We start from the raw sequence: 27986 nt of genomic DNA on the forward strand, positions 1-27986 counted from the left end.
CCAGCTACCTCTACAGCAGCAAGGAAAGATTCAACTCCTAGATCAGCAGGTGCAGAAGTGCAGAATGAAGTTGAATGTGCATTTGGCAGATTGAAGGGACACCGGCATTGTTTACTCACAAGATTGGATCTCAGTAAGAAAAATATCATGATGGTTATAGCTGCCTGCTGTGTCCTACATAATATCTGTGAAGCAAAGGAGGGAAGGTTGCCACTGGGATGGAGGGCAAAGGTGGAGAGGCTGTCTGCGGAGTTCAAACAGCCAGATACAAGGGCTGTTAGAAGAGTTTATTGCAACTGTATGACTCAGAGGCTTTGAAGTAGCACTTTTACAATGAGCTGCAGGAACGCATTGTGGTGTACTGTGCTCTATATGTGGCCCTGCTGTTTTGTGGCCTATTAAGAATTGTGTGGTGCTGGGGGTACATGTCGGACTATAACACAGTCAGTGCACCTATTAATTTTGCAGCGCTTGCTGGACATTTATCATTATTAGACCGTGTAGGTCACTGATCTGGTGATTGTCACACTGTGCAGTAACAATTAAGTAGGTGATTTCAGAACTGCTAGGCGCTCTGCCACATATGCTGTGAACTAATAAAGATGAATTATTTTCCAAATAATAAAATTTTATTCAGTAACAAAACCAGTGAAAAGAAAAATCTGTGCAATTTAAAAGCAAAAACATTAAAAACGTCATGAATTAATAGAATAGAACTTTTCAAGAGGAAAACATTTATGATCATTTTAGTTACACATACACTGACCTGTGACCACCACAGTAGCTGTATGTGAAGCTGTGGTTTTCTGTAATGTCTCCTGGGGTGGAGTGGTAGAGCGGCAGCCCTTGATGCCGTATGGAATGTTGAGGGTGGATGCTGCAGTGGAGTTCTGCATGGACTGCAAAGGGAGGTGAGCCTGGGATTGTTGAACCTATAGGTCCACAAAAGTCTGCAGCATCTGTGTTTGCTGCGGAGAAGCCCCATTAGTCCTGGGGCATCTCCCTCTCCTTTTCCTGCTGGCCTTTCTCCTCTTCGTTCTTTCCTTCTCTAGGTTGTCTGCAAAGCTTTGATTTCAGTGGGATTACATACAGTAGTAAGAGCTATAGTCAGTAGTCCAGTTTTGCAAGATTGAGCTCTTAATCCGAGTTCATTCGGGACAGTTGCAGTGTTTCAATATTGGTATAATCCTGTGGGAGAATAGAAATAGGATGTCATGGTATTCCTCTAAAACCACCTGAGGAATTTTGAAAAATTCTAATCTTTGTAAATACAGGCTTCCCCAAAAATCTTATCTCAAAAGTAACATGTTGAGAGAAAAATGTTTGTCTTTTAGGCAATTGCACATTATGAACAAGCTGCAGATTACTACAAAGGAGAAGAATCCAACAGGCAAGTCTTCTTCATAGAATAGTTATTTTAAACAAGGAAGGTTTACAGTCTGGATTTATCCTTTTTTTTTTTTTTTTTTTTTTTTTTTCTTTCCTGTAATAAGATGTGCAAGTATTACATGCCTCTCCTAATTTGTGAATTCTTTAGTAAGATGTCCAAATCCTGCATTAAGATTGTCACTTAGGTACATGAAATTGGCATTCACTTAACTGTCTGTCAGTATGAGTATTCAAACTGAGATCTTTGGAGACCTATTAAGGTGCTTGCATGTGAAAACTGATTTCTGCCTTTGTTTAGATTTTAATGCTTGACTTCCATATACTGTTTAATGCACATGCTTTCTAGTCTCCTTGGGGCTGAATATCATACCACAGATCACTGGGAAGAGAACTTTCTGTAGATTTGCAGAAAGCTTTCAGAGTCAACATATGGCCTTAGTGTGCTGCTAATTTGGTATTTTTAATATACTCCTTTTTCTAACAGGTAACTGCTGGGGTATGTTTTCACATACGTTAACTGGTGGATGTATCTATTAGAGAAGTAGGGAAATTGACACATGTACCATTACTTATTTTAACTGAAGTCCTTGATTGTAGTTCAGCTAACAGGTGTCTGCTGAAGGTGGCTGCATATGCTGCTCAGTTAGAGCAGTACCAGAAGGCAATTGAAATCTACGAGCAGGTTAGTATATATACTCTTTTTATAAAATGGACAACGTAGTTCAAGTCACAGAACTGTCATATTGTATGCTGCTCCTGATGTCTGAGTCAGGACCTGTGGTCACTAAAACTGGAACCCTATGGGCTTGTCTACATTGCCCCGCAGTTTGGACTATGGGATTGTGAACAGCAATGAGCACTAAAGTGCTGCACTGTAAATCTCCCTAATGGACACTGCAGGCATGAACTAAAGTGTTCCTAGTTCATTTTAACATAGTCCTCTTCAAACCGGACTTCATTAATGCGTTAATGCACTGTTATTTCTAATCCCATAGTCCAAACTGCGGGACAACTTAGACAAGCCCTAAATCTTGCATTGGTCTCGAGAATGTGGACTAAAGAGATCATTTCCTGTGCTAATTGTGGAAAGAATCAGCATTTTCTCAGTAGTTGAGGCTGCAACTAGTTTCCTGTTGTAAGAGAGTTTGCCCATTCCATTCAACTGAACTGGATGTGAAATTTCACATGTGGACTTTGTCAGGTGTAGAGTTCTTTTTGTCAGACTATGCTGTGAATCAGATGAGCCATTACTGGTAGATATATGCAGCCATGCTGTAGCCATGTTGGTACCAGGATATTAGAAAGACAAGGTGGCTGAGGCAATATCTTTTATTGGACCAACTTCTGTAGGTGAGAGAGACAAGCTTTTGAGCTTACACAGAACATTTCTTACCTGGTGATAGTTACTGCATATGTTCTTACATGAAGAGCAGCTTTGTGTTAGCTCGAAAACTTGTCTCTCTCACCAAACAGAAGTTGATCCAATAAAAGACATTACTGTACTTCACCCACTTGTCTCTAAATTTTTTGAGAGATGTAATTTATCAAAAATATATCTTACTTTTTGAAAAAGTGAGTGATTTTTTTTTTTGTGTCAAACTGTATCTAGGAATTGGCTTGGCCTAGACACTTCAAACTTAGTTGGTTCCAGACTCCTTTGAGATCTAGTGCATAGCTGTTTTTCTTAAAGGCAGATACCACTTTTATGAGTTGTTCCAGAGTTAAATTCTAATTTACTTTCTAAGCTTAGTTTTGAACGCCTATAACTTCTTGGGTTGGAGGTTCCCTATCTGGTATAATTTTGGGGAAAGACTTTGAGGGTGATCAGACATGTGATTGCAGAGTTAGAAAACTTTGTTCCAAAAGCTAATTATGCCTTGTGTTTCCAAGTCTCTCCTCTCTTCCCCCACCGCAGAATAGTCTGATGGCTGGAATCTCAAATGTTAGTGCTTGTGTCCTAATGATATCTAGTGCATAGCACTAATAATCAAGAGAATCTATGAAATTAGGAATTATACTGCATGGCTAGAGCTAATCCCTAGCGGACCGGCTGGCAGCCGATGCACTTGAGTGGATCATTTTAATAGAGATTTTGCTGCTAGCACTAATAATCACAAGCACTAATAATCAAGAGAATGAATCTGTGAAATAATTAGGAATTATACTGCATGGCTAGAGCTAATCCCTAGCGGACTGGCTGGGAGTATTTTAAATCAGCTCTTTGCTTTTGAACCCTTTAGGGACCCAGTACTTGTACAGGATATCACAGAATCAAGTCACTGTTCCCTAGTCTGCATCAAATGGCAAATAGAGGCACTGAGAGAGAGGCTGTACTTGTGAAGCAGTGCACAATAAATAGAGCTCTGTGGGCATCTGAGCTAGAATTACTGAGCATCCTCCGCTCCTGCTGACTTCCACAGGAGCTGAGGGTTCCCTGCACCTTGCTGAATCAGGCCAAAAACATTAAGATGTGGGGAAGCAAACTATTGTAGTGTAGAGATAGCTGGAGTCTTATGCTTGTCGACATCATGCCTCCAGGGATGCTGACCGGTGACAGTTACTGCATCTGCTCTGCAGTTTTGCTCTCCCCAGTACTCAACAGTCAAGAGCTAGTGCGCAGGGGACAGGAAGCCACAGCTATGCTCTTCCCAGTCCATATGTGGTCCTTTTGGGGTCTGGAATATTGCTGACAAGAACCTCCTGCATTCTAGGACTGCAGCCATCCAAATGATGTCTGCCTCCTGCATGGGTGTGCAGTGGTGGGAAACCAATTCCTTTCACTCTCCTTCCTCTTCTACTGACCCTGTGCAGGGCAGCTGTGGTTTGGCCTCTATGTGTCTGTATAGTGCTATGTAACATGCTCCAGAACCTCAGTTTGTAATGCCAGACAAACCTGGTGGAGGTGCTAGAGTGGATTCCCTTTGCCAGCAGCAGTGTGCTTTATAAGAGGTGCTAGGTTCCAATTGGTTGCCAGAAAAGCTTAGACAGAGTGCATCCCTGATGACTGGAGCACGGCGTACAAAACACCACTTAGTTAGAGGGCGAGTGTGTGGTTTTCCCCAGAATCAGCGCTTTTAAAATCCTACACACACGCGCACACGTGCAGTCTCACGCCTCTTCTGTGGGGACTGTGTTTAAAGCTAAGCATGTGCTTAAGTGCTTTGCTGGATCAGGGAGAGAGTGCTCAGCAACATGCAGGATTGAGCCCTGGAGGAACAGAGAACCACCTTTCTGTTCTGGGTGGTCTTACAGCATTGAAGTGCTGCATGGACATGTGCTGTTTGAACCCTTAGAGAGAGTAGATGGGGGTGTGTGCGTACACGTCTTTACAATCACAATAGGTGGGAACTTTAATGCCTAAATCACTTTATTTTATATATACAAATATTTGTGACTGATTTGTTTCACTTTAGAATTTTGTTGCTTTTTCTTAGGATCTGGTATTTGTTGCATGTTTTTAATCCAGTCTGTTAAACGTGTATGAGCTCTTGCATGTAATTTTGATCACCTTGGGGTTTTGTTCTTGTCTTACAAAGAAAAGCTACCATATAACCTGACTGTCACTAACTTTTTATATCTAGGTTGGAACAAATACCATGGATAATCCTTTGCTCAAGTACAGTGCAAAAGAGTATTTCTTTAAAGCTGCTCTCTGCCACTTCATTGTGGATGAGTTGAATGCTAAGGTTAGTGACATTCTCCTAGGATGTGCAGCATCACTTAAATGAAATTTTGCAACATTAAGTAATGTGATTTGAACTATCTCCTATTTCCACAGTCTGGGGGTGAAATATACATTCTCTCTCAATACGCAGTGATTACTATTAAACATTTGCCGTAGGATCTGAGCTGCGGAAGTGCGTTCCTATTAGAAAAGAACAATTGATTTTTATTTTTGTATGGGAATCATTGCTGAGGCGGGCCGTTTTTCAAAGCCAGATTTTCTTTTTATGCTTGTCAACAATAGGAGGCGCCCGTAGTTTTGGGTGCAGACAAAGGCATGTAGAGATGTGACTACCACAGTTCAAGCAGAGGCACAGATGTCTACATTCATATCCACAAAATAGCACCAGCAATTATTTGCAAAAGAAAAGGAAGCGGGTATTAAAATCAGGCCCCTGAACTCTGTCTCACGCTGTACTGTTCAAAATAAAACAATTGTCATGCGGGTGCAGTCCCATAAAAAGGGTGCAGTTTAAGCATTCTGGTGCAGCACCTGCTGAAGTTAGTCGGGATAGTTCTGTTGATTCCAGTGCATGCTGGATCAGGCCAGGGATGTACGACCTGACTTGCACCTGCATGGCCTGATCCAACACATTGAAATCAACAGAGCCCTTTAAAGTCACAGCTCAAGCTGAAAAAATAACAGACCACAGCATGTCTGGCTTCTGCTTAAGAGAAAGCATGTACTTTCTCCCATGGATGGCGGAAGGCATCCTTTAACTCCACAGTCTCCGTTGTGTCTCGTATCGCCTAAAATCTGCAGGGAAGAAAGGGAAATGACTTCTTTTTTTGGAGTTCTCTCAAGGTAGATCCAAACTTTCCTGCATCCTCCCTCAAACAGCTATGTCCCCTCTCCCCCCAATAAATGTAAGTTAGTTCAGGTGGAAAGGGGACAGCCCATTTAGAGGCTGTGTGACTAGCTAGGGCAGGAGCATCACCTGTCGCAATGACAGGGTTTGACACTTAATTATGTTGCTTCCACCCTTACAATACTTTAGACACATTCCCAGTTAGGCAAAGACCAAGTTTGGACCTTAAATCTCAATTTTCTTGTGGTGTTGAGATTTTATTGGACTCTGTTATGTTAGACTGTTTATGTAACCTAACCCTAATACACTGCAACAAAGACAATAACTATGAGAATAACTCTTGTATTTAGATGAAACCCAGTGGTTGCTTTTTCTAGTAGTTTTAACGGAAAGGCTAGCTTCTCTGTTTCAGCTTGCTCTTGAGAAGTATGAAGAAATGTTCCCAGCATTCACAGATTCGAGAGAGTGCAAGCTAGTGAAAGTAAGTAGAACTGATGTTAAATACAGATGCCCTGAAAGTTGAGTTATTGGTTGGAAATAAAAAAAATCGCACTGGTACTATCTTTCCCTTACCATATCCTATGTTGATCTGTTTCATATTATTTGTATATATTAGAGAATACCCACATGAATTGTACAGAACGTGTGTAACTGGGGAGGCAATTAAATGAGACAAATTATAATCTTAATGAAAGTAGATATTTATGGGTAAGCTAATATTATAACAATAGATCCAAAGGGGCTGTTGGATAGTATCAGACACTGTCTGTATATTGCTGGATTAAACAGGTTCAGGAGGTCATTGTTCTGCGTGAAGTGCAAGCATTGGATATTTATCTCTCTTGGTTTCTTAATGGAGAAAAGCGTTACATGTAATTTGTAGACCACAGGGTTACAGAATACCCAGACAACGTGTGCCAAGTCTGCTGTAAATTGAAGTGATAAATTTTCAATATTAATGTGTAACCCTTGACTCTAATTCTGTTAGAAACTCCTGGAAGCCCATGAGGACCAAAACTGTGAAGCGTACACTGAGGCAGTAAGTATTCAAGCTGTACACTGATCCATTTGTGGCAGACAATTCTAGGACCAAAGTTCAAAGGAGCCCCCCTCTAAGTCTTCATTTTTGCATGCGAATTTTGCATGCTCAGTTACTTGCACAAGTGTTCCTGGGCACTGTTGCTCTTTGAGCACTGGCAGCATCCTCTGTGCTGTACGAAACACACAGGCTGATTGCCACCTACAATGAAGCCACTTCACACTGCTTTGGAAGGGTAAACAGAGCAATGCAAAGAGGCCTTCATGTGAATGAAAATTCAGGCTAAAGTCTCTGTCCTGAAGAACTGATGGAAAGAGTTTACAATCGAAGGGCCTAATTCACTACTGTGTTACTCCAGTTTTATAGTGTAACGCTGCTGCAATCAGTGCAGTAGCAGATCAGGTCCCAAGAGTTTTTCAACATCTCTGGGCCATATTCACGAGTGGGCGTGGGCTGCCTTGGGCTACTGCAGCAATACAAAGCAGCTGAAAATATCTAAAGGACCCTATTCAGCAAAGCACTGAAGCACACGCTTAAGTCCCATTGAAGTATAATAATATATATGTTAAAAAAAAAAAAAAAAAACTTGGGTGAGGGTCTTCTACATTACCAGGCTCCCCTACTGGTGATTACTGCATTTTGAGGACTCTTTCCTCTCCACTCTAGTTCCTTCCTCTTCTAGTCTTCTTTTTCCAACAGTCCTGGCTTCTTTGTGCTTGATATTTGAAATTCCCACAGACTTGAATGAGCTTTGGCTAAGCTCTTACTACGTGTATCAGTGGTTTACGGAATATTTAACTAACAGAAATTTAACAAATGAATCGCAAATGAAATGTAGCACACAATTTACTCCTAGGAGTAGTGATAGCCATATTCCCGTTTGCCCTCTGTTAAACTGTGTTAAACTTCCTTCCAATTAGGTTAAGGAATTTGATTCCATATCTCGCTTGGATCAGTGGCTTACGACTATGTTGCTTCGCATCAAAAAATCACTTCAAGGAGATGGTGATGGAGACCTAAAGTGAATTATTTGTGGTATATGTGGCATGTTGCCTAACTGCTAAATAATCTGTTTTTGTGTAATGGCCAGGGACCATTATGGGATACTTGACACTACACCTGGCTTAATTTTGTTGCTTATGAACCAAATGACTGTATTGTTAGTATCCTGGTGTCTTTTTTTTTGATGACATGGATGGATAAGAAATGATACTCTTAAGTGTTGCTGACAGGTCTTCCGTATGTGAGAGCAATAGAGGGATTCACAGACTTTTGAGATCAGTGAAAGAAATGCTTGGGGCAAAAATCTTTATTTTTAGTAGCTGATGAGCCAAAAGTCTTCCATTTTTAAAATTTTTTTGGCTGCCATTTCTCTACTAGCTCATCGTCTTCAACATTTTGGATCCATGCTTGTAAATATCTGTCCATGACATACACTACACACAATATTTTCTGATCTAATGCTAACATATTGCTAAAGTTCTGTTTTTTTTAATGGACCTTAGTGAGACATGTAGATTTGTTTTTAAAATCGACAAAGCTATTTTAATGCCAGTGAAATGCCTGTGATTTTTAGATAGTGTGGATGTGTATATACTATACACATCCAGGTGTGCAACAATAAATACATAATGGCTTGGGTCTAAAAACACTAATCTTCATAGGTGAGGGGTCTGCATATAATATATTATCAATTACCTTCTCCCAAACCATTCATTAAATAGGACCTAGCTTATCGTGTATTTTCTATTTAAGAACTATATATGAAATGTAAGTTTCTTCTATTTTTTTCTTGGATATATTTTTCCACTTTATGTTGTTTTTTGGTGCATACCATCTCTCCAAGATGACTTTAACAGGTAATATATTTTTCTAACTTTTCATTTACCTAACTTCCTGCTGTCGTCTTTGGTGCCGTTTTTTTGTATATTCTAGAACACTATTTCTTTCCCTTTGTGCTGTTGGCAAAGCTGTGTCAATAGTTATTGAATTAGGCTTTATCTTAGCTAAGATACCCTCCTTCAGCACTGCTGGACAACAGCTTGCCCAGGCTTGTTTTAAAACTATGTAGAAATTAATTATCTTGAATGTGTGTGAAGATCCTAGTTTCAATGGAGATAAGTATATTGAATACAAGTAGCCTGTCTATGTATGACAGTAAGACTCATGACCAGATGCAGTTTCAGTGTTATGGCTTAATATTTCAGTGCAGTTCCAATAAGCTGTAGAAATTATTTCATTCTTATGTCACCAGTGGTGCTTACATAATGAAAGAGAACCAGCTTTATTTTGCATAAATGCTACTAGTCATTTGACCTTTCAAATACTGGATACTTTAACGCAGGAAAACTCTAGTATCCCATAGTTGGTACCTGTACTGCTACGGCCTAGGTTGGTCTTTGATTTCTTTCTTTTGGAGGAAAGACTTGCCACAAATATGCATGGACCTACTCACATTCCAGACAGGGTACTAGCTGGCTTTCATTTTTGTCACCTTTATGAATATCTGTTTTTTGTTTGTGCTGCTGGCTTCGGGATTGAATGACATATAATAACCCTAGCAAGCCAGCACACTGATAGCATTTGTTTACAGAACATGTCAGATAGGAGACCAAATGATATAACACATTCCAGGAAAGATGTGTTTTTTATCAACTCATCAACAATCAGTTTAAACTTTCTTCTACTTGACTGTTTTCTAGATGTGTATTTATAAACTAAACCAGGAAGGGCTTTGTGTTCTGTAGGGAGGGTGACTTTTCTTGTAGTTGGAATGAACAGCACTAGTGAGTTTTCTCCCTCCTCGAGAACTTAGGTTTGTTGGATGGAGATGTGCGGCCAAAAGGGAACAGCTCTGATGAGCAAGAGACTCAAATGTGTTAGGAAATGTTAAAAAGCTGCAACTTGTGCGATTAACACTTGCTTACAGTGGCTGGTCCCATTAGAAATGGCTGACATGGATCTCCCTCTAGGGAACCGTGCCTGAACAAATCCGACTCTTTAAACAAACATATATGCTAACAATCCTATTGTGTGGCTACAGCCATGGAAGGGGTTTTTCTGTCACTGTAGGAAAACCATGGCCCTGAACACTAGCACAAACTGATAAAAGCATTCTCCTGTTGATCTAACTGCATCTACAAGAGGGTTAGGTCACCAGAGCTGTTGCTCAGGGGTGAATTTGTCACACCTGAGTGCTGTATCTGTATTGACTCAGCTTCAGCTGATTCTCTCCAGGGACAACCCAGAGAGGAAAATATATGCATGCTTATGTTTAGGCTACAGTAGTCCTAAATCTTTGAAAAAGCCCTTGTATAAGAAGAAATGAGGTGTCAAGCTTTGTTTAGCAGAGGAGCATTAGTTTTTTCAAGTTTCATAACTTTCCTTATTCAGAAAGGAACATAATTCTTGATTTCATATAGTCTTGCCATAGTATATATAATTTGAGATCAAATAAAACACAGTTCAGCCAAGTTTAGTGAAAATCCTACACAGGTATCACCACAATAGGCACATCTTGTTAATACAGAAACTGTGGAATTTAAGCATAACTTGGCACTGGTTCCATACCTTTTACTTTGTGTGGTTAATTTAATTTATTTTTCCAGAACCTAAAAGAAACCAGTATTTTTGCACAATTATGATAGTATGCATAAATTGCTGATGACATACCAGAACTCTAGGTACTAATCTGTGATCTGTTGTTAATGCGCTCTGTAATGTAGTAGTTTTGTCTAAATGCAAACCTTGGTGATTTTGTATAGCAGCATGTCATCTGTAATGTAATTTGTTGTAAGCTGTGATATACCAGTTTTCAGATCATGTAAATCATAAAGCAACTTTGTCAAGGTGTTACTTTTCCTTCCCCGGGTCAAGAATCTACTAGGAAAACTAATAATGAAATGGCCTTAGCAGGAACAGATTGTTTTGTGTGAACCAGTACAGTAATAAAATAAAAATTAAGTAATCGTGATGCATTCTTTTCTGGTGAATGGCTACTGCTATGCACTTAAACTCCCCGGTTTGATAGTTGTATTTTTAACAGTAAAACCCCTTTCCTTCAAAGAGTGCTCTAAAGCAAGTGGTTCCAGGTTCTGCATATTTAGTGTGTAACTCTTCAGCATGCTGTGCACTGAATTTCACCTTGCCCCAAACACCTATACAGATAAGCCTGTACAACTGAAGTTCTAACAGGCTTACAGTGTGACTTTGTTCACTTGTGAAAAGTGATGAGTCCTGTAGAGTTTTCTGATGTATGTTTAAAATTGTTGCAGAACTGTTTATCAGCACTATGGAAGCAAAACAGAGTAACAAACAATGGAATGATTAGGCCTAAGGCACCAGGGCGTCAGTAACAACTTCTGTAGAATTACTGTAAAAGTACCCAGGGGCCTGCTACTGTAATCACCTAAAATCATCAGATCTCTGCAATATACAATGCATAGTTCTCAGGGAAGAGGCCCATCTGGTACTCCAAGCAAGTCACTTACAAAAAGGGCAGTACTAGTTCAATATTTTAATAGGATTTAATAGTTCATACAGGTTACTCACTTCCCCTGTCTACAGGTATTACTCAGGGTTTAAATATATCAACAAACACTGTACATTGGTCATTAGGAATCATTTGAACTTCAACACTCAGAACACAATTTTTGAATAAATATGTCAAATATAACTTCCTGGAAAGCTATTTTTTTAAACCCTTTTCCTGGATTAAGCTAGGGGTCAAAGGTAACATCAGAAGCTCCTTTAAGGTTCAAAAAACCCCCAAAACTCTGGTCCATCGTTTGGTTATTTTTATTGCTTTGCCTACCAGTAAGTCTTTTAGGAGTGGGTGATAGCTTGCTGAAAGTTAAGCACAATGCATCACTTTTCTCAAACTGCTACTTAAAAAAAAAAAAAAAGCCACCCACGTTAAGAAACGATCACCAAAAAATTTAATATCTGCAAAAATCAGAAGGGCAGAGCTTCAGCTCCTCTAAACTGACACAGCAGAAGATTTGGCCTGATTTGGAACAGTTAGTCACTGTTAGTAGCAAAATACTTGACCAATGCTTCCAAAAGCACAAAATTATACTGATCTTTTGAAAAAAGGCAAGTGGGATTAAGGTGTTTAATTGTTGAAAGCTTCATCTTAAAATACTCTTAACTATAGGGCTAATTCTGCTCCACTTAAAATCAGTGGGAACAGGCTCAGGCCTTCTTCACTGACCCAGTCAGCCTCTGCTCAGTTAACACACCAACACATGTAATTTGCTCACAAAACAAAGAAAAAACTGTAAATGATAGGTTAACTGAACATTAAGATATACATTTTCCCTCACTAACTAACTTGGAAAGTGAAACCCTTTGCAATGGAAAGAAACTAGTTGTACTGAGACATCCCACTTGTGTTCCCTTTACTGCTTATTGTAAAATAACACCCTGAACTTGACCAGATTTTTGTAGAAGGTGAGGGGAAGGGGGGGTTCTACAGAAATGTTTGAGCCTGCAATCTCTTACTAGGTTAACCCACAACACCCATGAGAAGTGCCACTCAGATCCTTCATAGGAGCATAGCTTGCAGAATTCAACCCATAAAGCCTGCTCCAACTGCCCACTGAAGTCAATGGGAAGACTCCGAATGCCTTAATAGATTTTGGAGCAAGCACTACCTTCCTTGACATTTAAAAAAGGCACATTGTCAATATCTTCCTGTTAAATTTTTCACCTCAGATACTAAATACCATTCTAATCAGGAAAACAAAAGCTTAAAAAATATAAACATCCGCACTGATGTCATTTATTTTTGGCACTAGCCCAAAGCTGCAGTGGTTGCATTTCCAACACTGACTTTTAGAAAAGGCTTCTTGAAATAACCGCAAAGATGTTTTTCTTTACAAGTTTTGTAAAAGCTTTTCAACAGTAAACTTTGGAGTCTGAAACTACTTGAATGGCCTTAATGTATCCCACTTGTCACCTGTACCCTACAGCCCCTATCCCACAAATGAATCCATAAGGAGAGACCCCTGTGCTTAAATGGAACCACATTAGTTAATACAGATCTGCACCAGTAGAGCCAGTTGCAAGATCAGAGCTTAAGAGTGCAAATTTAGTGTAAAAGTTGGTGACAATGAACCAGTAATTTACCTTTCGTTATTAAAATAACTCACTAAACAATAATTAGCGATCCTGCTAATTCACAATTGACACTTATTGCAGTGAGTTCTGTAACAGCACAATCTGCTTCCAACCCACAGGTTACAAGTTCCACATTTTTGCTATGGAAAAATAAGCACTATTGGAATGTAACTCCATGCATTTCCCACGCTTGTTCCCATTGGTTTTTCCAAATACTAAAATGATTCTGCTTGAATCTTTGGTAAAGCCAAGATTAAAACACTTCCTGAAATGAAATTTAACAGAATTTTATTTTCTACTTAGGCCCACAAGCAACACAATATTTCTGTTTTGTTCACTCATGTGGAATCGAATTGGAAACAAAACAAAAAACCCACACCCCCTCCTTTCTAAGGGAGCTGCACTCAAGCCATCCGAACATAAGGAAGAAGGGCTTACCACACCTTTGCAGGAAGGGTAGCGAAGAGAAGACTGCATGGTCAGATTTCCAGAGATTAAAACAATGGCAGGTCTTCATATGCTCTGCTTGAGGTTAACTGCTCTCTGAAGTGACTGTATTATTTCACACGTTCATAACAGAGGGTACAGAAAAATCAAGACATGAATAAAGTGGAATAACAACTATCAGCCAGGAAAAGGAGCTACCGCTAGACTATGCAAATTGAAGATTATGGATTGGTGGTGTTTTAAGGGTGAGGAGGAGATAAATGCCATGAATGTCATCCACAACTAGTCCCTCTTCCTTTAGGGGCTATGCTTTCTCCTAATTACATCACTAGGTTACTGGCAAAGTCAGAAGTTATTAGAGGTATGGCCTAGGCTAGGTTGGTGAACAATACCAAATTATTCCATATTCACCAGAGCATGGAGCTGTGGCTGAATAGCATCTGTCTGAGTATGCAGTACCGTAAGCTCACTTAAGGTGGTAGCTAGGAAGGCTTCTTGGGGTCCCACAGTCCCATCCGATTTGCAGTCTGTCCCGATCGTAGAACTGTTGTCATGCAGTGCAGTCACACTCCCTGGGACAGCAGTCAAGTTTTCATAGTGGCCATTTTCAGAAAAAGACAGCAACTTCTCTGTTATTTTAGGTGACACACGATACTCTTCATCAGGAAGCTCTGTCTTGTGACCTTCATCGTTCTTAGACACTCCTTCAACAATAACCAGGAAAGACTTCCAGGGTGTATTCTTATCATGTATCTAAAAACAAACACAATATAGTTTCAGCACTTGCTGTTTGCCTTTCTACAGAATCTTCCAGCCAAGGATCCAAAAATCTGTTTACCAATAATGGGGCAGATTCCGTGCTCTGCTCCTCAGCTTTTATATGGCTCAGGCAATGTCAAAAGGAGGGTGACTTGCTATATCCTCCTACCTGGGGATTCTGAAGCAGGCATACAGTCAGCAAAGTGGACCCGTATGGCAGCCCTCTGGAGACAGGGAGAAGAGGCCTGAGCTATTGTAAGCTGACACAGAAAAGAGCAGCCCCAATGCTGCTCTAGCTTGTCCCAGGGCCAGGTAGAAAATCAGGGAGCTCCAATCAGGTCCCTGAGGGGCTCTCTTGCTCCATTTTATCAAGTGTCAACTTGGCAAAGCGAAGTATCTCTCCCAATGAGTGAAGTCTCACACAGCCCCCCTGTATTATCATTCCCATTTCGCAGGGAAATGGCAGCCCCAGGGTCATATGGTGAGTCAGCAAAAGAGTGAGAAAAATAACTGTCCTTCCTGCTGTGTGTGTGTGTGCTATGCTGCCAGTAGTGAGATTAATTTGACGGCAACCCAGAAAAGCTGTCGGCCTCAATGGGACAATGCATTTACTCAAGTATTCTAAAGCCAACAGGCCCATTTTACATGGGCATGTCTGAGATGCGAGATAAGACCCACTGGAATGAGCAGTGGAGTCTGTAGCAAGACTCGGTCCTTACTGAAGTGTGCCGCCGCAAGGTCGATTTATCCGTGAACGTTCGCCCGCATGCATTGCACATGAACGGTTTCTCCCCCGTGTGTATCCGATGATGGCGCTGCAATGCGTTGAGCTGTGTGAACTGCTTACCACACTGATCACAGCAATAGGGCCGTTCACCTGAAATCGGAACACAGGGTTAGAGTGACCTCTGAGCTGTACCCGGAGTGCTGCTCCTTTGGTAATCTCATAACATGCCCTCGTATCACAGTTATTTGACTAGGCAAGTACCGGCATGTTCGCAAAGCATGCAAACATATTTGTGGGAATTTCAGACTTGCATAAAATTATACTGATGCATCCAAGGTAAACAGATCATTTCTATAGTTTCAGGGCAGATCCTCTGCTACTGTAAATCGGTTTAGCTCTATTGAAGCCAACACAGCACTTACATCAGCTGAGCTTTTGGCCTGAAATACATGAGTTTTCATATTTACCTATATCAGTATTTTCCTAGGGCAGAAATACTGGGATTTATTACACCCTCTGGTTTCTCTCTTTAAATCTACCAAAGCAGATCACAATACCATTCAGTATATAAAATGCACTTTAGTCTAAAGCATCTTTCACCCATGATTTATTATTTACCCCAGTAAAGCATTTTGTGATACAGCCACAGAGTTGAACAACAGCACAGAGAAAGAAATTAGGGGTTTCAGATGATTTGAAAATAGATGCAAATGTGATGAGGCAGAGAGATACCAGGTTGGTATTGCAGATGGCAGGCAACATAGGGGAGAAGGCTCTAGCATCGTGGTAGGATTATGTGCAGGGACAGGAAGAGACCAGTGCTAGACAAGCTGAGGGGAGGAAAGGACACCGAGTGTCTTTGAGCTGGCTGAAGAGAGTCTAGGGAGAATTTTGTAACTATGGACAATATTAAGCTGGCTTTGCAGTGGAGAGCAACTAGATGTTATAGTGTAGGCTGCACTTTGTACATAAGCAAAGCTAGACAGAAACATTCACCCCATGCTGCGGTGTTGAAAACTAAGGCGCACTCCACCAGCCAAAAGAGGAGATAAAGACATGGATGAAGATTTCAGCAGGGGTAGGACTGAGGCTGATATAGATGCAGGTGAAGTTATGGAGATAGCCCGATTGCTATAAAAGAGATGGGTGAAGGAGAGTGTAGAGTCAAAGACAATGTCAAGGACACAATCAGCAAAGGCAGTAGAGAGTGTTTGCTCAGAGCCGTGGGCAGCAGCAACCCGACTCTGACTAGAGTTGCATGGTTCAGGTGGAACCAGTAGGAGAGCAAGGCTGCGCTGGAGCAGAGATGCAATTGTGCCCATGGCCATTTTGCTTCTACTGACAGAACAAGGTACAGGTAGAGATGAACACAAATTGGGAAAAGGAAGCCAGCAGTAAAGGTGGGTGGGAGGACAAGTCTGCAAAGACAACATTGCTCTTTGCTTTTGAATGGAGCTAAAATGGATACTCTTTATTTACTAATAAACTTCTCTGTGTGTCATGTGGCATCAGTAAGGAGGTACCAGCACAGCTCTGTGAAGTGCTTGCTAGTTAATTGCTGCTATTCAGTCAGCAGAGAGAACACATTTTTGGAGGATGGGGTAAGAGGAAAGGAATGGAGGAAACCCCACCATTAGCTGAAAACAGTTTAAAAGTTCTACAAAGGGTTAGTACGTTTAAAAGTAATACAAGTTCTTGGTTAAAGGAGTCCCTCAACATTAAACAGCCCTAAGACTTAGACCTATAGATACACGTTACTATCCTATACACTTTACTTTCCAAACAAATGTTTCCTACCCGTGTGAACTTTAATATGCTGGTAAAGCGAATTCCTCTGTGCAAATGTTCTGAAGCAAACTTCACATTTAAAGGGCTTGGATCCGGTGTGTATCCTATTATGGTGTTTCAAGTACTCCTTAGAGGCAAAGCTCTTCCCACAGGTCTCACACATAAACGGCCTTTCCCCTACAGCAAGGGTGAATTGGAGAAGGGAAAACAAAGGAGGGTTTGAGAGTGTCGTTAGGCATCACATGCAAACACAGATAAACACGGGTCAATGTCAAAAAGCATTCAGTGAGCCTAGCTCAGAGGAGTAAGAGCTGCGTTATCAGGTACGGAATATGCCTGTTTGAGAAAGCTGTGCGAGGCACCACTCTCAGAAGGCAACCTCCTGTCTCAGAACATACCAAAATATCCCCAAATGTAGGGCCACTGAACTCTTCAGTTAGCTGGAGTCATTCCACTAACTTAGTGGCCCTTGGCTCAGGCCCATACTGAACAGAGTCCTGCTCACCTTATAAGAAGGCCACTCCGTTAAGTAGCCAACGTTCAGTTGTTGCTTAAGGCAAGTTTCCCTGGGTTAACATGTCACTGGTTTTACATTTTCTGCCAGCTCACCTTGTTCAAGGTAGAAGCATCCATGAGCAGGGCGGAGAGAGAGATTTCTAACATGTCTGGGTAAGAAATGCGAAAGGAAAAGAAGGAATTCCCCACACATGACAAGTCTAGCGGTACAATGTCAATCCAGCATATGTGATTTTAACTGCAAGTGCATGAAGTAGGTAATTAGAGGTTAAAATAAGCCACTTTTAAAATTATGTTTCTTAGGTTAATTGCTGCATGTTTGCCCAGAATGCGAGTTCATATTTAGCTTTAATAATTAGGATAAAGCCTTACTATCAATGGGACTGAATTTCAAAGCAGTCTCCAGCTACCCATGATCCAAAGTCCATTGAAGCCAATGGGAAACTTCCATTCCCTTGACTAGCTTTTTGCCCACTTCTATTCACTGCCTGCCCACAAGCAAAGACCATGCAGGGAAGTAAGGGAGCAAAATGCAGACTGTGTAAAGGTGTCTATGAATGACTCCTTTGCAAACTAAAACAAAAAAATCCTTTTTACTGACATTCACAGCAAATACCTGGGTTTATCATGGGCTTCAGAGTTCCTTTTTAAACCATTCTGAGACCAGTATTAGTTCATTAAACTAAATGACAGTAAAGCTGTGATGAAGGAAAAGTGTGGAATTCTGCAATATTTCTGATAAGGGCACATTTAAAAACTTGTTTTTACAGCAGTAAATTCTGAAAATGTTACAGGTGAAGCTTTGACAATATTTTCCTGTCTCTTTCAAAAATGCTCTGACACCAATACAGAAAAGCACAATATGCAACAAAAATGTACTTGTGCTCCACACTGGAGCCCCTGATCTACTCAGTATCCAGATAGCTGCAATTATTTATACAGCTGGTGTTTTATTGAAGTCTTGTGTTGGCTTTTTCTTTAGGAAATGCTAATTAAAATTAACCCTTTTTTGTACATTTCCTTAAACCTAGCAACCCGAGTAAAGACAACTATTCACAAAACCATGATCTCTCTCCCTGCTCCTCTCCTCCTTTAAATGTCACAAACATATGTCACATAATGTCACAAACTGCAACAGCAGTTAGGTTCTAAACAACATATGTTTTGCACCTAACGTTCCTTTACATGGGGAGGGTGACAAAAGAAGAAACTTGCCTGTGTGACACCTTTTATGATATATAAGCATGTGATTCTGTGTGAATCTTGCACCACATTCATCACAGACAAACGGTTTTTCACCAGTGTGGATTCTGAAATGAAAAAAATACCATTAAGCTAAAAGGTTCTCTCTTCTCTACAGTACATTACTAGTCACTTTTACTGTATGGTTATCCTCTGAAATATGACTAAAAAAATTGGCATTGTGGAATTCAGTGCTAATTATCTTTCTAAGATTTCCTAATCGATCCGAGATTCTGAGCTGATCCACACAAGCAGAGTGCTGTCCCTGTCTATCACATTCCAGGATTTGGGATCAGGATCCAGAAATATTTGAGCCAAAGAAGTTATTGGTAAGCCTAAAAATCTCTACTGAATTTTTACACAGTTCAAATACAAAAATGGAGAGGGGAAGATATAGAGGGTTACCTAATTGTAATAAAAAGATAAACTGTTCTTTTAAATTCCAGCCGGAATCTGAAAATCAAGCAGTAATCTTTATGGCTCTGCTATCATCATCATCATTTTCTGCAATGAAAACTTGGCTAACAATTCTTTTTAAATGATTACCGAGCCAGAACATAGTTTGGTTTGCTGTTCCCTAGCTGTGCCGGCTCTGCAGGGTTGTCAGGCCTACAAAGTAAAGTAAGTGGCTACGGCTCAAACTGAAGACACACAGGGAGCAGAACAGGAAAATGACATTTTTATATAAGCTTGTCTCTCTCACCAACAGAAGTTGGTCCAATAAAAAACATTACCTCACCCACCTTGTCTCTCTATATCCTGGGACCGACATGGCTACAACTACACTGCATTTTTATACAGTCATTTTCCTTATTATAGCTTCAGTCCTGCAACGAGATCTGCATGGGTGAAGTCCAGTGTCCATGCAGAGCAGCTTGCAGGATCAGAGTCTATAATTGCACTTCAGTTGCATCTACCTTTAACTTCCTGCCTACACATGAACTTCACACTTGATTTACTTGACTCCTTTGAAATAGTTCTGCAGGAACAAAAATACCACATGATCAGTTCTCATAGTTAAATATTAGCAGGGGAGATTATACGTAAAAATTAAAATGAAAAAATTAGGTAATTATCTGAAGCGGCACCATCCTCTGGGCCTCCCAAAGTCTTGTCTTTCTAGGTCTGTCCTCTAGAGCATAAGCTCTCGGACAGAGACTGTCTTGATATGCATGACACGTACAATGCCGAGCACCTTCTCAATGCTTAAACAATAAAACCATCATAGATAGCATCCTTATTGTCCCTTCATACTGGTACCAGGTAGAGGGGGAATCTCATTCATTTTCCTGACTAGTGAATGATTTTCAGTGTCAAGTGGTCACAATACTTTAGAGAGTGATGCTAAAAAATCTGTATCTGTGTTGGTAACAACATTTTAGGACCCACTCCTGCAAATGCTTACTGTGGGGCATAATGTTTACTATCATGTGAAATCTCGTTGATTTCAATGAGACTATAATGACATAAAGCATCCTGTCTGTATGTAGTACACCTCTACCCCAATATAACACGGATTTGGATGTAACACGGTAAACCAGCGCTCGGGGGGCGGGGATGTGCACTCCAGCAGATTGAAGCAAGTTCGATATAATGCGGTTTTACCTATAATGTGGTAAGAGTTTTTGGCTCTCGAGGACAGCATTATATCAGGGTAGAGGAGTACTTTTAGATTAAGAGACTAAGATCTAATGAACTTCATACCTCAAAGGAGACAGTAGCCTAGTGATGTCAGAACATTCCACACTTCTATTCCAGCTCTGGAAGTGACATTTTGGGGAATGCACTATCTACCTCAGTTTCCCCACACTTACCCTACCTCAGAGTGTGCTCTGAGGGTTAGCGAGGGGTGATTCTGCAAGGCATTGGCCCCGATCCTACAAAACACACACGCACTTAACTTTAAACGCATGCTTAAGTGCTTTGCAGCATTGGCCACAGTCGGTCACTAGCTTGCAGTCTGAAGCCCCAAGTGAGCCAAATTACCTTCACCATCACGCAATTCACATGGACTTCATGGGTCCCATGTGAAAAGGCACAATGTTCTCATTTTCTAAGTGCTATATAAATATTAAGCTTTATTACCCATCATTCCTCGCTGTCTGTCTACTTTGTGCACTTAATTCGCTGACAGTGATACCAGATTGGTCTGTTTCTAGTCAATTTCACTTCCCTGGGTATTTTTGCAGCATCCTGATGCTTGTTTTATTTGGGTTACACACACCACTGGGGATATTTACATTTTTTTACAAGATTTTCATTCCCACTGCATAACATTTTACTATTAATTTTAGCGTTTCTTAATTCAGTTCAAAAAAATATAAAGCCCCACACCTAGCACGTGTGTAGTTTTACTTTCGAGAGCAGTACAACAGATTTCAGTGGAACCACTCATATGAGTAAACTTGTGTGCTTAAGTGTTTGTTGAATCGGGGCCTAACCCTATACTTTGGGCTTAGATTAAATGACAGTGCTCCCCTAATTAGAAAGAAAACACTTTGAAAGGGGATATAATGAACCCTCCAGTCAGTCTCCTTTTAAATCCTTGCTCTACTTGAGGGTTCAGGATGTCTTTCAGTGGATTTTATCTTTCCCACCAGAATCTAACAAGGCCACTTAAGTCTGTTCATACCTCATGTGTGTTTTAAGTGCAGAAGGCTGAGAAAATTTAGCCTCACACTCTGTGCACCCATAAGGCTTGTCGCCTGTATGCGTCCTTTCATGAAGCCTCAAAGCAGTTTTGGAGCTCAAACCCTTTCCACACTGTTGGCACTGATGACGCTCCCCACCACCCTCATGAACCTGAAGAATGTGCCTCTTGACGTCCTTCTTCCTCTTGAACTTCTTACCACAGAGTTCACAAGGAAAGTGGCGCTCACTGGTGTGGACGTGGCGTTGGTGGCTTTTTAAATTGCACCGGTTGGCAAAGGTCTGACTGCAGGTTTCGCACCGGTAAATGATTTCAGCCGCAATGCCATGACTGTGCTTTATGTGCTTGAGGAAGCTCCTCTCATACAGGAATTCCTTCTTGCAGGTGCTACATTTGAAGTTGCCGCCTCGTTTCTTCTTATCCTCCTCTGATTTTTTAAAGTTGTCTTCTAATTCAAAGTTGCCATTGCACTCTTCATTCTCAGGCTTCACACTGTTCTCCACTTGCCCCTCTTCCTTCCCCACATCATGCATGATTTGGTCTTTTGGGAACTTGTTCTCTTCAGTAGCATCCTCAGCATTCTTCTGTTGCTCTCTCAATCGCCTTGTGTACTTCTTTTTGGGGATTTCTACAAATACTTTCCTCCCAGCCAGCCTCCCACTGGCCCTTCTGATTTTGGCATAGGGAGGCTTCATGGTTTCTTTTTTCTTGTCAACCTTCTCTTTTGATTTGGCAGTTGGCCTGTCAGGAGACACTCCATTGCTGGGTCTTTCCATGGGGGAACTGGGAGAATCAGGAAGATAGCCTGTATGGTCACCTTCTGCCACAACAGTTGTCTTCAACTCAAGTAAAGCATTTGATTGGGTACCACTGTCCTCCTCAGCATCCTGCGATTCAGAGAAATTTTGCAACTCCAACAACACGGATTCAAGCATCTGCTTCTTCAGCTGAAAACAGGTTTCAGACAGGTCCAAGCACTTAAGCTTTTCAGCTATTTCCAGCATACGTTGCACTCGGTCTTCCTCCACTTCTACCTTGGCAGTATAGACAAACTCAAGAAATGAAGCAAAATCAGCTACCTGGACCTCATTCAAGAACACGTTTGTCCTTGAGCTATCCATGCTCTTCTCATTAAGAAACACCTCCTTGAAGAACTTGCTTGTTGCTGCCAATACAGCTTTGTGAGCAACAAACTCTCCCCTAACACCTTGATACTCCACGCTAACCGTCACATCACAAAGGTGGCCCAGAAGACGTAACTGATGCATTTCGTTCAGAAGATTTATCGGTGAGGACTTTGATTCTAGCAAAACTGCATTACTTTCCATCTTTCTTCTTTCTGCAAACAGCTGTTAACAACATCACATGTTAGTTGCCTATCATGGACAAACCAAAAAAACTTAAAAGCCCAACTCCCATTCTGGCACCTTAATAAAGTGACCAGATTTTCAGAAAATCTGGCCTGAAGCACAGCCTAGATTAGCTGTGTCTCATTTCTATTTAGAAATAAGCTAGCAGCCATTCATAGAAAGTAATTAGATTTTTCAAAAGTTAACTTCTATTTCAAGTCTCAATCATCATTTTGGCATATTCTCTCCTTGAGAAATCAGAACTAAGATGCTAGAAAAGTTTAGAGTTCAGTCTAATAGGATTCTAAAATGTAATAAAGACTAAGTGAACAAAAGAAGGGTCAAAAGAAATGCAAGGTGCATAACAAAATCACACTTACAATCCCAAATAAATAATTAGTCCCACTGTTTTATAATCTCGTTGACTTCTGTGTTTTGAGAACTCATTTTCACTTCATCCAACTTTTCTTTTAAAATACCTTTTTGTTTACCCCAAAAGCCTATTCTCAGGAATTATTCTATCTCCACAAGTTGGAAAAACTGTTCATGGGTTATGGACTACGGTCTGACCCACTATGCCAGCTCTTATGTTCTTATGATGGGCCTGCCTCTTGCAAAGCCTACTGCAGATTGACATTTTTTACCAAGCATGAATGATGGAGCTTGTATGGCTAAATACAACCTCTATTTCTCTTTATCCCAGACACATTTTATCTTCCCTCTTAGACTATACGTTTTGGGGTTAATTAAGCAAAGATCCATTAATTGATAAAGCATTCGATATTAGCATAGGTTGGAAGTTAATGTTTTTCAGTAGAGGTACAACCCTTTAACCACTTTACATGTTACAATACTTCCTGTATTACATTATAATTAGCCACTTGTTTACTCATTGAACAAACTACCAAAAGTTGAAAAGGCGATTATTAGAAACTATCTGTGTATGGACACCAATGGTCATCAGCAGAGAGTAAATCCAGACTCTTCAGCATCAAAGTCACCACCCTCTTCTATTTGAGCTAGAGAATGCCTTAAACTGCATACCCAAGCTATTAGTTTCCAAGAGTCAGCCCCAAGAGAGACTATCCAAATCATTAAACCAGTGTATTATACTAACATTATAAAACATATAAGCCGCACTGTCCATAAAGCTGTGATAATAGAACTAAGAACTACCATCAAGATGCAGAATGCACTCATTCTTGTAACCCTGGTCTTCCACTCTACTGGAATTTGTTCAAAAAGGAAACAGTAATTTAACATATTCAATAAGGTACATAGCGCAATGAAAGGCTTTCACTTCCAGTAGGTGACAAACTCTTGTTCAAAGTGCTAGCAGCATTCTCTGCTTAAAGCACGTATCTCCGCCAATAGAAACATCTATATATATTTCTCCTAAAAAAGATGTCATGTCACTGAAGCATGCAAACTGCTGTGTGGGCACAGGGAGTCTGCCCACATGGAACAGCTTGTAGGACTGTAGACCAGGTGCTCATGTACAGCCAGCTATCTGTTATCCAAGTCACATGCCATACTAAAGTGCCACCGTCTAGAGCAGTGGTTTTCAAACGTATTTGATCATGCCCCCCCTTCTTTGCATCTGTAGTAGTTTACACCCTGACCCTGTCACACAGGTACATATACCAATATATACAGTGGCGGTGCTTCACTTCAATCAGTTTTGGCTTGTTTTTCACCTGCGTTGGTTATTTTTTGAGCCAACGACCCATTGTAATAAGAGAAAAAGCAAAAGTGCGATTGTGGTCCACATGTACAATTAAATGTGCACACTGCGTCATAGCAAACAGATGAATGCACAGATGGCAACGACTTTGTATAATGCTATGCAAGCTTAAACAGAAATCCGTCAAAAAGCATAGCACCACCTGAGGACCTTCAATATCTGGAGGAATCTGTTTTGCTAGTTACGCATAGCTGTGGGTAAAATGTGCGCAACAAGTCTCCCTTCCCAACCCCCCCAAAAAAAGCTTCTCATGCCCTCCACCCATAATACATTCCATGCTCCCCAGTTTGAGAACCCCTGGTCTAGAAGCAGAACTGCCTGACAAAAAAAAAAAAAAAAGACTCTCTAAGGCATAATCCAGTATGGCTAAAGTGACTATTATAATCTAAGAGGCACAGTAGAATGGCCACTGGAACAGAAGAGTGGCACCAAGTTTAGATGACAGATAAACCGAGCATGTGAAGCCCAGCTAACAGTGCTGGAAGAATGAGGTCAGGAAAACACTGAAATTATCAGTCTGAAACTCATGGAAGCTTGACCAACAGGCCAGACTCCTGCATGACCGATGTGGCCCTCAGGCCAAAAAGTTTGCCCACCCCGATCTACACCAACCCTGACAGGTTTGTCCAACTTCCCTAGGCAATTTATTCCAGCGCTTAACCACTCTGACAGGAAGTTTTGCCTAATGTCCAACCTAAATCGCCCTTGCTGCAATTTAAGCTCATTGCTTCTTGTCCTAGCCTCAGAGGTTAAGAACAATAATTATTCTCCCTCCTCCTTGTAACCACCTTTTATGTACTTGAAAACTGTTATGTCCCCTCTGACTTCTCTTCTCTAGACTAAATAAACCCACTTTTTTCAATCTTCCCTCATGGTCATGTTTTCTAGACCTTTAATCATTTTGTTGTCTCTTCTCTGGACTTTCTCCAATTTGTTCACATCTTTCCTGAAATGTGGCACCAGAACTGTACACAAGTTGAGGCCTAATCAGAGTGGAGTAGACAACAAAAATTACTTCTTGTTGTCTTGCTTACACATACTCCTGCGAATACATCCCAGAATGATGTTTGCCTGTTTTGCAAACAGTGTTACTATTGTGACTCATATTTAGCTTGTGATCCACTCTCAACCCAGATCCCTTTCCACAGTGCTCCTTCCTAGGCAGTCATTTTCCATTCTGTATGCGTGCAACTGATTGTTCCTTTCTAAGTGGAGTACTTCGCAACTTCTGTAAAGGGATCTCTGTCTCTGGGACCCAGTGCCACCACCCTCACATTTGTGTTCGGAGTGTTTGTAGGGTTAACCTGAGCCCATTCCTTGGGGAGGAAAGTCTAAGCCTCACAATCTCCGGGGAGTGTCCATAGGGAAGCACCTCACCCCCAGATTTCTGGGGAGGAAAACACTTGGAAGCTTCCCCTGCGCCCAGGGGGCTGCAGGGGTCTGTGAGGAGCGGCGATTGTAGAGCTCCCCCTATGCACAGGAGGCACCACAGTCTGGGGGGAAGGGGGTCTGTGGGCTTCCTCTACATCCATGGGGAAGATGCAGGCTGTGGAGGAAAGGGGTTTGTGGGCACTCAGGAGGTGCAGAGGTCTGTGGGGGAAGGGGTCTGTGAGGGCACAGGGGAGTGGCAGAGGGGGTCTGCAGGGGGGGAAATCAGGGGGCAGCAGGGTCAGTGGGCACCCAGGGGGTGGAGGGAGAAGGGATTGGTGGGTGCCTGGGAGCAGCAGAGGTCTGGAGAGGAGAGAAGAGGAGAGGAGAGAAGAGGTCGGGGGCACCCAGGGATCTGTGGCGGAGGGATTGGTGGGTGGCCAGGGGGTGACAGGAAGTCTGGGGGAGGGGTCAGTGGGTGCCCAAGGCAGCAGGGGTCGGGGGGCGAAAGGGATCGGGGGGTGCCAAGGGGTCGGTGGGCTCTGTGGTGCTCCCCTGAACCCGGGGGGGAAGGGGGTCTGTGCAGAGAGGTCAGTGGGCACCCAGGGGGCAGCGAGTAGTCTGTGGGGGAGGGGGTCGGTGGGCACCCGGGGGCGGCAGGGCTCTGTGAGGAAGAGAATCTGTGGGCGCCAGGGAGTGGCAGGGGTCTTTGGGGGAGGGGGGTGGTGGGCGCCCAGGGGGGCAGCAGGGTCTGTGAGGTGCAGGGTGGCAGGGCTCTGTGGTGCTCCCTCTTAACCAGGTATGTGTGTGAGAGGCGCTATGGGGGAAGTGATCTGGGGTGCCTTGGGGTTCAGGGGCACCCATGGGGGGGGGGGCGGTGGGGGAGGAGGTCGGGGGGCACCAAGAAGCAACAGGGGTCTGTGAGGGGGTCGAGGGCGTCCCAGGGCTCCCAGAGATGACAGCAGTCTGTTGGGGGAGAGGGTCTGTGGGCACCATGGAGGTGGTGAGGGTCTGTGGGGAGGGGTCAGAGGGCGCCCAGGTGGGGGAGGGGATCGGCAGGCGCCCAGGGGTCTGTGGACGCCCAGGGTCGGCAGGTCTGTGGGGGGGAAGAGGTCGGTGGGCGCCAAGTGGGGGAGGGATCGGGAGGTGCCCAGGGGGCGGCAGGGAGGGGTTGCTGGCGGAGAAGGAGATCGATGGGTGCCCAGGGGTTCTGTGGGGGAGGGGATCGATGGTGCCCAGGAGGCAGCGGGGGTGGGGTCGGTGGGAGAAGGGGGTCGATGGGCGCCCAGGGGGCAGCGGGGGGGGGGGTCGGTGGGAGAAGGGGGTCGATGGGCGCCCAGGGGGGGGGTTGTGGGGGCTGGGGGTCGATGGGCGCCAGGGGGCGCGGGGGTCGTGGGAGAAGGGGGGTCGATGGGCGCCCAGGGGCAGCGGGGGGGGTCGGTGGGGGAGAGGGGGTCGATGGGCGCCCAGGGGGGGGCCTGTGGGGGGAGGGGGTCGATGGGGGCCAGGGGGCGGCGGGGAGGGGTCTGTGGGCGTTCAGGGGGCGGCGGGGGGTCGGTGGGAGAAGGGGGTCGATGGGCGCCCAGGGGCAGCGGGGGGGTCTGTGGGGGGAGGGGTTGGCCGGCGCCCAGGGGAGCGAGGGGGGTCTGTGGGGAGGGGTCGTGGGCGCCGGGCAGCGGAGGGGGGTCTGTGGGGGAGGGGGTCGATGGCGCCCGGGGGGTCGTGGGGGAGGGGTTGGCGGGCGCCCAGGGGCGGCGGGGGTCGGGTGGGGAAGGGGGTCGGTGGGCGCCCAGGGGGCAGCGGGGGGGGTCTGTGGGCGGCCCCTCATCCACACCCGGGGCACATGCCCGGGGCTCCTCGCGCCGGGGGGGTGTGAGGGCTCACACCCAGCCGGGCCCCGCTCACTCACCGGGCAGCCCCAGGCTCCGCGCGGCGGCCGGAAGCGCTGGGCGCTCACGGGCGCTCCCCCCGCCCAGCCAGTTCCGGCAACTGCCACGGGCGGAGCCGCGGCGCAGCCGCCGCCATCGGCGTCACGAGACCAAGCGGCGCCGCCCTCCCGGCTCGAGCCACAGGACGACGGCGGCGCGGAAACATGACGCAGCCGGACAGAGGGTCGGGCGGACGTGGCGTCACACCCCCCAAAGGCGGCGCCTCCACGCGTCGCGCGGTTGCCTGGCAACGTTTCCCCCCTTCAGGGGTGGGGCCGCATCCCATCCCTAGGAGGCCTGTGACCCCCCCCCGCACAGTCTGTGCTCACCCTGCACCCCCCACCAGGCCTCCAAACGGTCTTCGCCCGCTTGCCAGGGGGCCCTGTAA

General features: G+C 43.5%; 2 protein-coding genes across 6 annotated transcripts in view; one reads left to right on the forward strand and one right to left on the reverse strand.

The window, feature by feature from the left end:
* Window positions 1-8769, forward strand: part of NAPB (NSF attachment protein beta) — a 34650-nt gene extending 25881 nt beyond the window's left edge. For both annotated transcript variants that reach the window (XM_032795859.2, XM_032795860.1), the window contains 6 exons: window positions 1335-1390; window positions 1987-2071; window positions 4971-5075; window positions 6334-6402; window positions 6910-6960; window positions 7881-8769. In XM_032795859.2, coding sequence (XP_032651750.1) covers window positions 1335-1390; window positions 1987-2071; window positions 4971-5075; window positions 6334-6402; window positions 6910-6960; window positions 7881-7985 — 471 coding nt within the window. In that variant the 3' untranslated portion in view covers window positions 7986-8769. The remainder of the gene's footprint in view (window positions 1-1334; window positions 1391-1986; window positions 2072-4970; window positions 5076-6333; window positions 6403-6909; window positions 6961-7880) is intronic.
* GZF1 (GDNF inducible zinc finger protein 1) lies at window positions 616-27701 on the reverse strand. Of its 4 annotated transcripts, XR_004375857.2 has the most exons (8): window positions 27580-27700; window positions 21192-22558; window positions 18533-18627; window positions 16811-16978; window positions 15006-15163; window positions 13939-14280; window positions 13524-13632; window positions 616-1188 (listed from the first exon to the last, which is right to left on the reverse strand). XR_004375857.2 is itself a non-coding variant. In XM_032795855.2 (7 exons), exons 2-7 carry the CDS (start codon window positions 22535-22537, stop codon window positions 1138-1140), a joined length of 2160 nt encoding a protein of 719 aa, XP_032651746.1. In that variant the 5' UTR covers window positions 22538-22558; window positions 27580-27700; the 3' UTR covers window positions 617-1137. The 4 variants fall into 4 exon arrangements, 3 of the variants coding, with proteins under 3 accessions (XP_032651746.1, XP_074920600.1, XP_032651748.1); XM_032795855.2 differs by lacking the exon at window positions 13524-13632 and having other exon boundaries at window positions 617-1188; XM_032795857.2 differs by lacking the exon at window positions 616-1188 and having other exon boundaries at window positions 11475-13632.
* Between the last annotated feature and the right edge of the window lie 285 nt (window positions 27702-27986).

This window comes from Chelonoidis abingdonii, chromosome 3, assembly GCF_003597395.2.
Source record: "Chelonoidis abingdonii isolate Lonesome George chromosome 3, CheloAbing_2.0, whole genome shotgun sequence".
Lineage (NCBI taxonomy): Eukaryota > Metazoa > Chordata > Testudines > Testudinidae > Chelonoidis > Chelonoidis abingdonii.

Coding starts and splice junctions, on each gene's coding strand:
- GZF1 (XM_032795855.2), bottom strand. CDS start 22,537: ATGGAAAGTAATGCAGTTTTGCTAGAATCAAAGTCCTCACCGATAAAT. Junction 18,628..21,191: donor GCACTTAAAACACACATGAG/GTATGAACAGAC, acceptor TTTTCATTTCAG/AATCCACACTGGTGAAAAAC. Junction 15,164..16,810: donor GCATATTAAAGTTCACACGG/GTAGGAAACATT, acceptor TTCCGATTTCAG/GTGAACGGCCCTATTGCTGT.